The sequence below is a fragment of the Chaetodon auriga genome, chromosome 1 (genome assembly GCF_051107435.1).
Source record: "Chaetodon auriga isolate fChaAug3 chromosome 1, fChaAug3.hap1, whole genome shotgun sequence".
Taxonomy (NCBI): Eukaryota; Metazoa; Chordata; class Actinopteri; order Chaetodontiformes; family Chaetodontidae; genus Chaetodon; species Chaetodon auriga.
Window position 1 is genome coordinate 27416609 of NC_135074.1, and position 16351 is coordinate 27432959.

General features: G+C 43.9%; 1 protein-coding gene across 15 annotated transcripts in view; it reads left to right on the forward strand.

Annotated features, from left to right (window-relative positions):
* The window catches only part of neo1a (neogenin 1a), a 151593-nt gene that overhangs the window by 111892 nt on the left and 23350 nt on the right, over positions 1-16351 (forward strand). For 14 of the 15 annotated variants that reach the window (XM_076732692.1, XM_076732737.1, XM_076732772.1 and 11 more), the window contains exons 8-12: positions 7947-8181; positions 9497-9651; positions 11822-11970; positions 13580-13718; positions 14135-14184. In XM_076732692.1, coding sequence (XP_076588807.1) covers positions 7947-8181; positions 9497-9651; positions 11822-11970; positions 13580-13718; positions 14135-14184 — 728 coding nt within the window. The remainder of the gene's footprint in view (positions 1-7946; positions 8182-9496; positions 9652-11821; positions 11971-13579; positions 13719-14134; positions 14185-16351) is intronic. The other variant, XM_076732746.1, reaches the window with a different exon arrangement.

Consider the following 16351-nt stretch of genomic DNA (forward strand, 5'->3'; position numbering starts at 1 on the left):
GCATTATTGTTATATTTATTAATGCCTGTGATCACGAAAAGGCAATATAAAAACGTATCAGGGGCATTTGTTGGAGAATATTAATCGTATGTAAATGTGAATATGTCCACTAAATTTTGCCTCATAGCAAAATAAATTGAAATTCAAATTTGGGGATGAAGCCCTAAAATGTGCACACAGCGTCTTAACTAGAAGACACGCACTAAATATCTTTGGCATGCACACACACCACGTTAGTGATCGTGATTAGCGAGTGTGTTCCCCCACTGGGTGCTGTAGGAAGCTGATCAGAGGGATTGTAGGCCAAATTGATTGTGAAGAGCTGAAATCAGCCTCCACCAAATTGCTGTTTGTACGGACGCTGATGGCAGAGTGTTTGTGTTGCGGCTCTGTCTCTCAGGGATGGTGTTGAATGCGTATGTGGTTTTTTACAAGCGGAGGCTCTCACAGCGCGGGCTGAACTTTTCTATGGGTTGTATTTACTCAACCGTGCTGAAAGGCTTTGCCTCATTTATAAATGGTCTCTCGCCTAAGTGCTAACTACAAAATGTTATGGGTACCTACCCATCTTGCTCTTGTTTTGCACAGAAAAGTGCAAAAAGGATTAAAATAGCTTTCAGTACCTGCGTCAGTGCTGTTTTTTTGAAGGTCAGTCTTGTTATCAGCGCCAGTTTTAGGCCTGACTGCGCAAGTATGTGTGAGAGATCTGCTCTTTCCTGACAGTCTGTTTTACACACCTCACTAACACGTGCCCTTAGTTAGGATATAATGCCATCCACCTCCAACACACACTCATCCAGGATGTCGATCTGATGTTTTTGGACGTGGACGGTCCTCTGGGTGCAGTAATTGGAAGCACCACATGGCACAAAAACATCACTTTCCCTTCACACCCTTCCCTTAGCTGCAGGCAGCTGACCCCTGTGAGCGGCACCAACAAAGCTGGAGCTTTTATTTTTCCTGTTAGCACCCACCCCCCCATCTCTCCACTGAGCCTCCCAGTTTCCATAAGCTAAAAGTAGACTAGTGAGTAACATCACAGCGGGTTGTGGGCACCCCGCTGCCTGCTTGCGTAGTGCGGTAGCCGCTTCTCAGTGGGTCTGACCCTGGGAGGCCGCTTTATTGGTAGGAGTCTGATTAGCTGGACTGTTTGTTAGGGAGTCTCCCAAGGGGGAGGTGCAGCTGCTCTCACTTCTGCAAGCATACTATTTGACCTTTTCAGCCTGTTCCTGGTTGTTCAGCTCCACTCACTTTATACATGAAATGTTGCAAGTGCGTGTATACACACATACACACTGGTAACCTGAAATCAATTACTTTATTCCAGCCTTGCTCTGTTCCCCTGTAAAGGTTGAATTGTATTCTTGTACCTCCAATGTAATAAGATACAAAGGCAGGCGGTGCAGAAAGAAAAGCTTGTTTTCAGTCCTGGGCATCGGTGGTGGAATGCTCTGGAGATGTGCAGCATCACTGGCTGTTTTGATCTGCTTGAAAGGCGAGCCCAAGAGGCCTCGCTTCCTCTCCCAGCCAGCATGTGGAGCACGTGATGCATATGATGCAGATTTGTCAAAGTGGGAACGGAGGTGGAGGGGAGGGGGGTTTTACATTGTATACTGTAGTCGCACATCTTCATTTGCATACCGAGTCTGGGCAAGCAGCTGTTGCCCTCATGATCGTGCATGTTTCTGCGAGAGAGGTGTGTGTGTGTGTGTGTGTGTGTGTGTGTGTGTGTGTGTGTGTGTGTGTGTGTGTGTGTGTGTGTGTGTGTGTGTGTGTGTGTTGAAGCAAGGCGTTCAAAGGAACAAAGCAATCACACCCAAATTAACTCACCAGTGGCTCACGGATCAAGGGGGTACATGTGTTTGATGGTGAAGGAACGCTGTATGTACACACAGTGGATGCTTAATTATTGATGCACCCATTCAATTACCATCGTCATCTCCACATAGGAGAGTTTGTTTTCCCCTGTGTGTTGGGATCTGTGCATCCTCTGGGTTTGTTAAGTCTCTGTAGAATGTATATATCATTTTATTCATTCCCACACATTAAACATGAAGCCGCGTGTTTATTTTGAAGACCGAGAGCAGGGACGGTCACTTTCTCATGAAAAAAATGATCAGAAAGTAAATTGCTGGAGGGCCGAGAGTGGATGCAAACCCAGACATACCATCATCCCGTCCAAAACATGCCCCCTACAGATGCCTTCTACTTGTTTATGTAAGCCCACAGGGAATGTGAGAATGTTGATTTTGGATGTGAAAAGCAAGATAAACGTAAAACTGAACAAACTGTGCCATTTAAGAGAAAACGGCTGCAGGGTTTCAAGAGGACAGCTTTTCTGTTTGATAAACAAGAACATGCACAGGCTTATGGAGGTTTTAGCCGTCTGATAAAGAGACCATCCTTAGAAGTACTAACACCTCCCCCACAATGTATTAGCTGTATCACCACATGGCATCCGGGAGTCCCACGGATCCATCAGATGCGTCCTCTCACATCCCGCTTTGTCTGTGCCGCCACAGGAGTGTTTACGGAGTGTGGAGACATAAATACATGTGTGACCCACTCAGAGCCCTCCACAGCTGCATTTACGGTCTGCGCTTATTGAGGCAGAGACGCTGTGATGTGCTTTGTCAAAAATGTTTGGCAGAATATTGACCTCCGTCTGCATCGTGATGCAGTAGTGACGCTTGCAGTGAAGTCCTGTGTTACAGTGTTCTGTGTCTGACCATATGAGTGCTCACCTCTCAGTTATTTCTCTTCTCGTGCATGACTTTGATGTGTCCCACCATCAGCGTCTCCGACGCATAAAGATTCTTCCAGAGAAATATTTCAAATCGGGATTGATGTGTGTTTTTTAGATTTAATTAGAGCTTATTTCTCTCCTGGGGAAGGTGGCATATTTGAAAGTTTTTGCGTTCGTCGCGAACGTGCCCTAGAAAACGACATGTGGAGGAGCTGCTGTCTGAAATTTTTTGGGAGAGTCAGTTTGAGACACAAAGACTTTTTCTCCTTTTCGGATTATGTCAGTGAGTTGGAACACCTCGTCAGTTTAAGCCTTTGTGAGGTTTGAGCTGCACTTTAATCTTGACTGTCTCTGATTATCACAGCGGGAGGGAATGTGTGCAGTAACTGATACGCTCCAGCGATCTGATACTGTATCTCTGTCAGCTTCCCCTCGGCCAGCGATAAGGTACACAATACAGGCTGCGTTTTTATCCTTTGTTGATGAATGTCTCGCATTTTTATTGTTTATAATTGCTTTTCATTTATGGCTGTATTGCTTGTAAGCACTTTGTAAGTGTTGAAATTGTGTTAAAGATGGAATTTGTTATTGCTGTTGACAAGCTACCTAAGAGGAAACACAGAGAACAACAAAACACCCGTGCTCGGTCAGCCTTTTTCTCGCCATTTCTCCCTTCACCTCGCACTTTGTCTTCCCCTGAAACATTTGTCTTCTCTTTCTGACTCAGTTTCCTTTGTCAGCGCAATAAGGAGCTGCTCAAATGTCATGAGCTGTCAGACTTGCTCATCTTTCCAGTCTTATCTTGAAAGAGAGAGAAAGGAAAAAGCAGCCGGAGTTATCACCAGCTGCTCTAAGAACTGTGGTTGCTTACGTTATCTTTACGTTTTTATGAAAGGATCTGTCATGAATTTGTGTCTTTGTTCGGAAGGAATCTGAGTTCTCTGTAATCACCTTCATGCACTTCAACTACAAGCCCAGATATGTGCTGTTCGGTTTATAGTCCTACATTTTCTCATCACGCCACTTTTGCATGTTCGCATGAAACATGACAAAGCCTGCCGGTTTTAATTGACAGTCCGCTTTGTCGTGTTTCTTTCTTTTTTTTTGAAGGCTCTGGACTGTGCTTTTTGAGTACATTGTTCATTCTTGCTCCGTTCATTCTATGGCAGATAAAAGTAGTGACTCAGTAATGGACCATTAGCATTGTGCTGGATGTGTCTCTTACACAGTCATCATTACGAACCACATTAGACACGGAAACTAGCCCTGAGAAAATCCATTTTGCAAGAGCCTGGCATGGCCTGCTGAATTCCCCCTCAAAAGGCTATCTGTAGTTACAGTGCTGTGGGTGCTTCTGGCAGATCTCTGCATTCACTAGATTTATGCTCTCTTGGTGGAGGTGCACGGCCTGAGCCGGTGAGGTAGGCTCTCTTATCTGTGTACTCAGACCAGATGATGAAAAAACTACTTGGCGTAACTTTACAGCGACGCTCACTGGGGAACACAGCAAAGGATTATGGAGTTAGCGGCAGAAGATAAAGTTTAAGTTACGAGGCTTTAGTCAGAACTTTAACGCTACTCCAATTGTTTTAATTTCAGAAACGACTTTTTCTCCCGTTGAATATTAAGATGAATGCTTTGCTATGCACGTCTTTGTCCTGACTGTTTTGTGTATTGGTTACCCAGATTTATTATGCAGATCTAGAGTAACCTTCCTCGTTAAGCCTTAATGCCAGCCATTCATTACCTCTGGCACAGAGACTAATGACACTATTAATCAGCTATGAATAGAGCTTGGCAGCGGAAGTGGGAGGCTGACACCTCCTTACTGTAACATTTCTAGGCATGCATGTACAAGACAGATTGTCAGAAGGACACTGAAAACTGCCCAGCATGTCAATTACCTACATCTGACAAGTGGTCTGACCACATCTAATGGTTTTATTTCCTCTCCTTTGCCTCCCCCAGAATGCATTTCTCACCAGGCTTTGCCATATCTCTTTGTCTGACCTGACACTGATTTCAAGATTATCTTCACTAAAGTGGTGTATTCCTTATTGTGTTTGCTTCAAAGAAGGTGACACATCCAGCCTCTTATCGCAGTCCCTTTGCTCCGAGAGTCACGCTGGCGAAGCGTACTGATGGAGAAATTTACTCAAAGACTTAAGGCAGCGGCCAAGGTGTCTGCAAGGCGGCGTGACCCGTTTCCACTAACCCCCTCTGACCTCCGAGGAACCTTTCACTCTGTAACAGCACTCAAGCTTTATCTGTTTCCTTTTCCTCTCTGAACGGTGCACTAAAATGATTCCTCCACTGCAGCACAACATGCCTGTAACAACCAGAGATACGATCAGTTTATGTCTACGCGTACATGTCTAAGAGCTCGGCTCAACTCCTGTCACGACTTACTCTTCTGTCTCAGACAACGAGCAGTGGCTCAGCTCCAGACGACTCAAGACTGACTAACAGAACATATTTTGGACACATGGGATCTCGTTCTACTTTCCTAGTTTTAGAACTGTTTGCACATTGAATGGCAAGTTAAAGGGAAATCTGGCTATTTGCTTATTATTGTCACACCATCTAAAGTGTAGATTATATTATATGGAGTAGTGGTGACACTAGCACCCTTCATATAAGAAGTGCAGCTCAAAATGCTTTACGACAAAGAAATTACATTCTCCAAGTGCTTCACATAAAAAACACCCAGAATGAACATAAAAACAGGGATAGAAAATTAATGGAACCTCCAATAAAGCAGCAGCAGATGGTCGCAGCGTTCGCTATTGAAATGAATCGTTTAGAGAATTTGTCAAGTGATTCATTACGCAGGTCCTGTCAGTTTGTTTAGTTCTGTTACGGCAGCTGTCCGTTATGTCACTTCTGTCCATTTTCAGGGCTTCTCACCTTGGAATCTCTCTCCTCTCATATTTACATACAGTACAGCCTCCGTGCAAGCCTTTTGAGATGAGACGCTTTCTACTTTCTGCTAATCCAAGTAGAAGAAGTTGCATCTCTTCAGACATTTTGAATGCACTTATAAATATCTCTATTTCCTTCCTTCATCTCCCCCTTGTGTCTCCTGTCTGTAAACATTTCTTGGTAATTAGATTTAGTATTTCTGTCTTTGTTTGCTTTGTCTTTGTTTTGGCACTGTTGCATCTAATGAAGGGTTTTATATATGACCAAAGGAGTGGACCTTTGTCTCCACAGCCAAGGTGACTTCCAGTATTTGCTGTGTGTTCTTACAGCGTATAATCCACTATGTTCCTCGGCTTGTCCTCTCTTGTGTGTTCACATCTGAGTAATGCTGGAAGTGCTTCCTCATCAGCAATCAAGCTTTTGTTTCTCCTGTGAGCCTGCTTATGGTTGTGTTATGATAACCCCATCACCAGTGAGACACCAGACTTTGTGTGAGTGTGTGTGTGTGTGTGTGTGTGTGCGCGCGCGCGTGTGTGTGCGCGCATCGCTTTATGAATGAGGATAATTGTTCAGCATCTGGTCATTTACACTGCAGTCAGAAAGTGTTAGGACGATGATATGTTTTCCTTTGTTTCTGGCCCAGTTCCAGCAAACTGGATTTGAAATGAAATGCTGCTTTGGGGTTTAAGTGCTGACTTCCATATTTAAGTTGTTTGAGGTTGTCAGTATTTATAATAAAGTGTAGTAATCCCAGCCCTTATTAGACATTAGGCCCACATTTTTTCCTCCTAAGCACACAGGAAAGGGAGCTGTTTTCAGGAGTGATTCCAGTGGAATGATCTCGACCGACCACAGCACCCACCAGACGTCGGTTCACCCCAGTGTGTTCTGTGCCTGCTTCAGACTACATGAATCTAACCCCGTTTTGGGATCATTTTGTAGCGGCCAGCCAATTACCAGCGTGAGATAAGACGCGATCGATTGGAGTCATGCGTGTAGCCTTGCCAATCACCCGACCAAGACAGGACAGCTCAAGCTCCTTCAGAGGTTTTGATCGCAGTGTGTGCGAGTGAAAGAGTGAGTGTCAATGTACAGAAAAGTGTGTGTGTGTGTGTGTGTACCTTGTAATCCTTTGCAAGAAAAAACAACAACCTTCGTATCACTCCAATCACAAAAGTCGAAATGTAAACAAACACTGAAAGCCGAGTTAGCGGTTAGTCCGCATGCCATGACAGACAAATGTGCCAGCAGCCGCTTTGCATTTCAAAACAATTTCCCCAGTAATAATACACTGTTAGCACACTACACTGTGCCGTGCTCCTTTTCTGTATTTCAGTTCTGCCCTCCAGTCAATTTCCCTGACCTGCAAACAAATGGAAATGTCATACAGACTGACATTCTTTCCGTATGGTTTCGTTTTGCCCTCTTGCCAGGCAAATGGAAAGCAGATCTCACTGAGTCTGACCGCAGATTGTTCCTCCAAAAACAAAAAAAAAAGAAAAAAACCCACCAAATGAAATCACCAACATTTCTGTGGCTGGGCTGTGGAATGTGACGGCAAAAGTGTTTAAAAAACATCATCTGGTGTGTTAGTTGAGAGAATCTGGACTTCAGAATCAATTTACGGGGGGGGTTTAGGGTCGTCTGCAGTTGTTTTACTGTGTCTGAAATAAAAGCTTTTGACTCCCTGAACACATAGACGGTTTTCTTGTGTGCATTTGAGAGGCTAGGAGGTGGCTTTGTCCCTGTCAAAGCAAAGCCTGCCTCCGTTTTCCATCGAACGCTGGCCAGTTTTTAGTCAGTAAAAACGTCACCAAAAATGCAACCCAATCATTTTTAATCACGGATGATTGGCAGGAAGACCGTCTATGAAAATAAATGTGTGACGCCGTGTTCTGCTCCCACTGCCCTGACGTTAGAGAGCTGTGTGTAGACTTGCATGTGTAGTCCCCCTGTATTGTGCTTTTATTTGTCAGCTTGGTGAATGTAGTAGAAGTGTTTTATTTCTGTGGTTCCTTGTCACGCCAACAGTCTTTTTTTGTTACGTTGTTGTTATTTTGTTTTTTCTTCTTTTTTTGTTTCCTTCCTTTCCTTCGTTTCACTGTCATTTCCATTTCCACTCCTTTCCTCTCCTCGACCTGTTCCTTTCGGACGCCTCTGCGTGATGCTCCTCTCAACCCCTTCCACGCTGCCACTGTCTCCTCCCCCTCCCCCCGTGTCCCTGCACCCATCCCGCCATCCCTCCCTCCCTGCCTCCTCCTTCCTTCCCAACCCAAAGACGTAGCCCTGCCCTCTTTCCCTCCCCCTTCACTGACTCCTAACACTACTGACCATGTAACACCAGGCTCCGGAGGTGTAGCCAGTCCAGCGGGGCCCACCCCCTCCGCCCCCAGGGATGTTGTGGCTTCACTGGTTTCCACCCGCTTCATCAAGCTGACCTGGCGCCCGCCGGCCGAACCCCACGGAGATGAGTTAACCTACTCCGTTTTCTACAGCCAGGAGGGCACTAGCAGGTAGTACACACACTAAGCGGTACTGTAGTACTGCCAGGAGGGTGCTAATATACACATTACCGCTGGAGTCAGCAGGGTGCTAATATGCATATATCCCTGTGCAAGAGTCTCAGACCACTCTGAATACATCCAATTAAAGCAGTTAAAGCACTTATCATAGCAGTAAGTGTTCATTAATTAAAAACAAACTTCCTTCCTCAAAGGATTACCGTTTAACATTAGTTCAAACACAGTAATTCCATTTTTTTCAAGTAGCCCTGTCATAAATTTTCCTCAGCTTGTTGTGTGGAGGATCTTCTGTGTATGACTGAGAAGAAAACTTCAGAAGCTGAGAGGACTTTCCACATTTCCCCTCAAGCGTTTTGGCTACTTTTTGTGTTTTCCCTGTAAAATAGCTTCAAGTTATTTTCAGTTGTGTCCCAATACAGAAAATACTCTGTGCTGGAGCTAAAGATGCAACAGCATATTTTACTGTATGTGCAAATGTGTGGATTGGACAAATACTGTTTCCACAGAGCAGGGTGGTTGTACGTGCCTTATTTTGTCTGAAACTAGCTGTAATTTTCCCACCGTTCACTGATGAGTGCTCATATGCTCATCGTTAGTCAATTACTGCATTAATTGATTAGCTGATAGATAGAAAATGAGTAATTTATCAAGCAAAAAGAGAAATTAACCGGTTCGAGCTTCCCAAATGTGAAGTTTTCCTTCTTTTCTCAGTTTTATATTATCGTTGATTGAATATCTTTGAATTTTGATCCAGTGCTTCGACAAATCAAGCGAAATGTCACAGACCTCATTACAGAAACTTCCTGTCTGAAATCTCATTACAGTTTAGGATGACATTTAGGATTTCTGGCATTACCAAAACATACGGCATTTTGGGAAAAACTTGCCTTTGGATAAGAATTTAGCTGTTACAGAACTACCTAACTGAAGTTCAGAATCCAAAGTTAGCATCATGGGATGGATGGATCTACGCTGCAGACTCTGTACTAAATTCAAAGAGGCAAACTGCTGTACTCTTCAGAGGTCCATATGACAATGACAGTGAAGATGGGGGACAACATGAACACCAAAATATTACACCTGAAAGGCTACACAAACCGTGTGATGACCCTTTAAAAGACCCTCTTCTGGGCTTCGCTGGTGATTGTGGACCACTGTTTTGTGACACGTTTAAAACGCAACATGTTTTTTGTATGTAATTAGAGACCTTAGAATTAATAAAATGTTCTGTCTGTCTGTGTGTGTGTGTGTGTGTGTGTGTGTGTGTGTGTGTCCACGTCCACGTCCACGTCCACGTCCACATCAGGGAGCGAGTGCTCAACACCAGCCGTCCGGGAGAGATGCAGGTCACCATCCAGAACCTCATGCCAGACACCAAATATCGCTTCAGGGTTGTGGCCCACAACAGCAACGGCCAGGGAGAGAGCTCTGCAGCGCTCAAAGTGGCCACCCAGGCTGAAGGTGAAGACACACACACACACACACACACACACACACACACACACACATACACACACAAACGTTCATTTATACATGCTCAGTAAACAGGACGCATAAACATAAAGGCGAACTCCAGCCAGTTTGTTGGAAACATGCTCGCACTGGCACACTGAGGCAAACAGGATGCACTCAAAAGGAGCACACAAATGTGCAAATAAACATTCACACAAACAAATATTCACTCACATACACGTACGCTCACTTCAAACAGAGACAGCCCCTCTTCCCTCCACACTCAGACACACACAGAGGAGGCTGTTCGGGGCCGTGCGTTCAGTCAGACCACCCAACGGCAGACCAGAGAAATTCACCGTTTTCTTCTTATAAGCCACTTCTTGTTTACTCGCCGACATTTACTATAAGCCCTCTGTATGTGTTGCTTACCTGAGTAAGGAATGTCTGAAATTAGTATTCCAGATTTTTCCCCCTCGTCCAGTTTGTACAGAGCTGCTGTAAAGAAGCTACATAAGAATTATTGAGGCGACAAAGTGTTCTCCTCTTCTGTTCCCTTTGTGTTTGGCTGTGGAAGACTCCCCACGGCTGCTGCTCCAAATCACTCAGTTTCACCCATATTTGAAAGTGCTGTGAAGGGGATTTCCCAGCACACTGCCAGGGTGGACGTCCCTCACCTCCAGCCTCGGCTACAGCTCAGTCACTGTCACTTTGTAGGTCAGCCCATGTTTCTCTACCTGTGTCCTTGGCTGGAGGTCGGACAGATGACACGCACACATAAATACACACACTGCACCTTAATGTCTGCCAGCAGGCGCCGAGCCACCCATGGGGATAGCAGTGAGGGCGGGCTGTACCTGTGTAGTATATCTCTGTCGTGTGTGTGCACTTTTAGTGTAAGAACATGCTATGAATTGGAGCTTAAACTGTTGACCTACGTCTGAGTGCCGGGCGTGTGCACACGGCGCTTCCCCCATATCGCCTCTCCTCAGAGACTGACTTAATACACCTGCACATGCACACACACACACACACACACACTGAAGCCCATAGATCCAACTTCAGAGCCCACTGACAAATGAGAGCCTCTCTTTCCTGTCAGGAACACCTGCAGCTAAAGCTTAAAACATATATAGAGCACAGACATATATCTGTGTCTGACAGCCAGCACTTTAACCTCATAGACTTTGTCCAGTGTGTGTGTCCACAGAGACAACAAGACATGTCACTGTCCATATACTTATGGACAATTATAAGAGCAGCAAAACAGATTTTGTTGCTCTTGCTCCGTCTTCTAGCACACACAGCACCTATGAAATGTTTACTTAGAGGTTAATGTGCTGACTGTCAACTTTGATTTAAGCGCATTTACATTTGCATCAAATGTAAAGTGTAGAAAAAGTATTAATGCGTAGGCCCCCCGTGAGCATAAAGTAATCGGACGTGATCATATTAAGTGTGTATGTGTGTGTATATGTGATATACACTCACTATGTTTTATCTTCATGTTCTAATTTGTTAAATTTTTATAAGCTGTCAGATCTTACGTGAAGTTTAAAAGGATTAATCTTCACTGCAAAATTAACACAGTGCCAGCTTTACATGCTGGTGTAAGCATTTAATTTAGGCCGTTACACCACATCACAAATCATTCAAGATAAACATTTCTGCATTTCTCTATTTCTCATACAAAAAAAAATAGCGCCGCCTGACAATCATCGTATCGAGCTGATACACAGACGCATTGTAATGCATCCTGCTCCCTATCTTGACTGACCAGACACAATGAAATAAACTGTCGGCCACACTGAATATCAGCTAGAGGCAAGTGTTGGCGGAATGCAAGGTGCACATCGGTGTTGTTGTTGAGGCACACCCTCAGTTTGTTTGTCATGGGAATAACAAGAAAATCAACATGGCTGGCAGCCCAGTCCAGGGGGAACAGATTGGTCTCCGCAGAGCTGCAGGGACTGAGCCGTCGTGTGGTCTGAGCTCTGGCTAACACGTCGGAAATGTGTCTTTGAAGTAGCCAAGAACGTGTGTCTGGCAGCTATCAATGGACATTGCTAAATTAAGTTCCTGTCTTTCAGGTGTAACAGAATGAATCAAGAATGGTGAAGGTTCAAGATAATGGGATGGTTTTCTAATCTCTGCTCTCCTGCTTCATTTTTTCCTCCAGTCCAAGTGCCGGGCCCTGCTCCTAACCTGCAGGCGGTGTCCAACACGCCAACCTCCGTCTCCCTGAGCTGGGACAAACCCCTCACTGGCAACGGCGAGATCCTCACCTACAAGTTGTACTACACAGACAAAAGCGTTGGCAATGAAGAGGTGGGATGTTCATAGTCTTCACTCAGCTCACTCCGTTTGAAAGCTCACCAAATGTACACGATATGAGAGCACTTTGAATTTAGGCTTTCAGGTAGTCGGGTCAGTTGCTCCAGAGTGAAAGAGCACATTTTTTTTAATTTAACGATTATGATCCAGCACAATTTTTTGGACATTCTGGACAAAGATAAAATTGAATTACTCAGAAATTAAAAATTGAGTAAAATCTGGATATGCTTTCACATTCATGATGCTGACTCAGCCATCAAACGGCACCGTTTAGTAATTCCTGCATTTCAGTATTTCCTTGTGCGGTTTGCCTTCCGTATACTGATGATGTATTATTTAATTCACTTCAAATGAATTATTCTGCTGCTAGTACCATTCACACTCCGCCTTGTAAGAGGAGAAGTCTTGTATGTAGCTGACGCTCGATTTTAGAGGCTTCATTAGACGCAGTGAAAAGAATATGTCCGCATAGCCTAACGTAAATTGTGATGAGCTAAGGAGTTCCTAATCATTTGCTAAACGACTCTTTGTACTGCCTTTTGCCACACTCTTGATTAGGCCTCTCACACAAAAACACATATTGTGCAAAAAGAAGGCAGATATGATTCACCCAGTTCTGCACTGCAGGTCTAACTCTGTCACAAGAGTGGAATCGAGCTGGTTAGATATTGAGTCAGTCCCAGCAGTAGCAGTGTGCAAGCCAGTGAGGCATTAAAAAGCCTTTAATATGATAATGGATGAAACTTCAGCCAGCTCACTGAGTAATGATGCCTCAGCTCCCTGGAGAAGAGAGCCAGAGATGAGGTGAGAAAGGCGAGGGATGAAAAGAAAGAAAGAAGAGGCGAAGGTAAGGGACAGAGTGGAGATGAAGTTAGAACGACACGGTGCTGAAGGGACATGAAATATTAACGGACAGAGGGAATCCAGGGACAAACTGTGATGCATCTTCAAGGGTGATGTGGTGACAGGCGAAGATCTGACCCGAGTTCAGAGGTTGTGATTGGATCGCTCTGGAAGCACGAACAGATTTCCATGAAGTCTTTTTTTTTTTTTCCTCAAAATGTTACAAGCAAAGAGCTGAATACAAATTGCCTTGAAGTAATTGGACATGTGCCGGCGTGCCCAATTTGTAAAGCAAAACGTTGTAATCACAGAAAGCATAATTTGTGTCTCAGTGGAAGATGACAGTTTTACACAGATTTACAAACAGAAACGTTAGTGTGATGAAATGATGAAAGCAGGCATCACATTTTGCAGCTTTGCCATATTTGAGAGACTGCTGGGCTTGTAAATCTATTGGAACTGTCTCATTTACAGCATGTTGGAGCCAGTATCCAACTTGAATGCTAAAATTACATGATAAAACTGAGGCCATTTCTGCATTTATCAACACGCCGCCAGTCATGAATGTTCAAATGTATTCTTTATCTGCCTTTGCAGGTAATCTTTTCGAGAATTGAACATTTCCCTTTCATGCGAGCTTCGCGTTATTTGCTCTATTTCTGCCTTGTCTTTACATGTTGAATTGTCAGTGAGCGCATTCACGTTATTTTCCGATGTCGCATGCAAATGTTGTTTTCCTTCTTCCCTCCCCCTCTTTCAGGACATTGACATTGACAGTCAGTCGTACACCATGACTGGGCTGAAGAAGAACACAGAGTACAGCTTCCGTGTGGTGGCCAACAACAAACACGGTCCAGGTGTCTCCACTGAGGACGTCGTGGTTCGCACCTTGTCTGACGGTCAGTTGATCCATGAAGAGAAAATCCACCAGTTTTAGTCTGTGGCATTCCTTAATTGAGTTTAACATCTCTGTATGTGTCTAAACTGTAGTCTGCTGTAATTATAGAGCCAGCAAGACACATTTTCATCAGCGACAAACAACATCAGCCACTAAATAGTGATTAAGCTGCTGGTTATTTTCTCCATTAATCGATCATTGTTTGATTGGTCCATAAAATGCTAGAAAAAGCTGATGATGTCAGATAGCTTGTTTTCTCAGACTGACACTGCAAACCCTAAAATATTCAGTTTACTGTCATTATGTTTCTGTCAATCAACTAAATGATTAACCAGTTAATCTTTTTAGCTCTACAGTAGATAGTTTTGTTTTTTTTGTTTTTTTTTTTATAAATGATCCGTTTTCTTTTCTTCACAGTACCAAGCGCTCCTCCTCAAAACCTCACTCTGGAGGTCCAGAACTCAAAGGTAAGACTCGCTGGCCTTGACTGAACGAGGTTTCACTCTTATTTAGGACTTAAAAGCCTTCGTGTTTGTTACACTCACTTTCTCAGGCGCTCATACAAATGACAAATGCTTCTGAACCGCTTGCAGCTCGACTGTTTGTTGTGTAGAGTAAGCGTCTGCTTCGCCAAATCCACAAGCCTTCACTTACTTACACACAGAAGCTGTTGAACAAATACATAGCCTGCAGTCCAGAGCACTGTTGTTTCTCTGTGTGATTAGCTGCGTCAGAGGCCTGTAGCCCCAGCTGCTTAAGAGGGTGTACGAACCCTCATCGATCCTCTCTTCGGCAGGAGACTCGCCTGTCAGAAGGTTTTATCCTCTGTATCACTCTCCCTCTGTACAGTATCTGGCGAAGAAGCCTGCAGCTCAGATATAAAAGGATGCTGAGAAACATTAGCCTGGGAGATGAAGGCACACTAAAAATAATACGTAGGAAGGTAAGATAGCGGTCAAAGTACCCAAGGAAGGATTGATTTGATGATGGACAGGTCAAAGAAGTGTAGATGGTGTTTATACTGCCATATTTCAACATGAGCGTAGAGTTCTGCTTCACATTGGAGCAAAAAGTTAAGAAAATGTTCACTCTTCAACCAAATTAGCCTGTTTACCATCGATGCCTTGATGTTTTTTGACCTATAAATTGCCAAATTGATGCTTATTAATAGATCTGTGTTTTCCAGCTGAAGCGGTAAATGGAATAAATTCACTATAGATTTCAGTGTTTGAATGTGAGATTTCTTTTACCTCGACTGAATCTCTCTTTGAATCAGAGATAACTGTGTCACATTTCTCACAGCCCAGACAACAACTCCTGGTGTCTCACACACTTTTAAACTTTCATTGTTAAATCAGATTTATTACAGTTAAAGTTGCTCAGTCTGGTTGTTGCATGACATCCTTGATTAGATAAGGCTGCTGAGGTGGCTGCAGGCTTCACAACAGGCTCCTGATTAAAACAGGAAACCGGCCCCGGCTGCCTATCTGTTTAGCCATTTGATCTTCAAACAGAGAGCTGTAGGCCTGTTTATTGTATATTTCCACCCGAGTGATGGATTAAATTTGATAAAAGATGTTCCTCACTCATGACACGTGAGACAGCAAGTGCAAACAGAGAGCAGCAAAGAGAAGAAGATACGGAAAACCTCAGGGTGCGTGCATTGACTACAAAAGCAGCAGCCAGCGCTTTTAGCCCTTTGCTGGTCGATGCAGAGCCGGAGAGAGAGAGCACTGTCAAAGCAAACTAGGGGGAAAAAAAAACTGGTAGACAATCCTATCACACACTCCCAGCTTGAGTGAGAACTGGCCACCCATGCTGAGGGACACTCAGCTGAGATTTGTGGAGAGAAAACACTCTCATGCTAATATTAAGAGTGAAATGAGGAGGAGGCGCTCTGTGGAAAGGACAGAAATTATAGCAGAATATTTTTTTTTTTTAATGGATAGTGTACATCCAGCTGTCCCTCCCCAATTAGAACCAGACAAACCAATTTAAATCTGTAAAACAAACATCTGGCATCCTTTATTCCGAAACATTACTGAAATTAGTCGGCGTTTTTTTTTTTTCCTTTGCTGTCATTGTATTTAATTCTGAATGTAAACAGTTATTAAGTCCATAATTCTAGTACATGTATATAGATACAAAGCATTTATGCAATTAGCTGTTTGATACGCCCAGCCGAATGGAACAAGGAAAAAAAAAGCCCTAATTAACATGCTTTTCATGTTCAGCCTCCTCTTTGGGCCTTGTCAAGCAGAACCTCACATCTATTACCTGCAAGGCAACCTGGAAATCATGTTTTTGTGATCTTATTTTGCACCTTTTTTTTTTTTTCCTTTTGGCTTCAGCCATCTCACCTTCCCCTGTGATTTTTCCCAAAGCCAATCAAACAGGTTTTCATGATTAGGAAGGAGAAGGAAGAAAAGCAACACACACAGCGAGTCGGGACAGATAGTGTACTAAGAAAAATGGAATAATTGAACACACTTAACACAAATTTAATTTCTGCAGCTCCCTTGACGCGGCTGGGGAGGAGCGCGTTTGTGCCCTCAACATGTATTCTGGCTTTTGTGCATCAGTGTGACAGTGGGGAAGCGTTAATTAACTCCTCTCCCACGCTGGGCTCTCCCC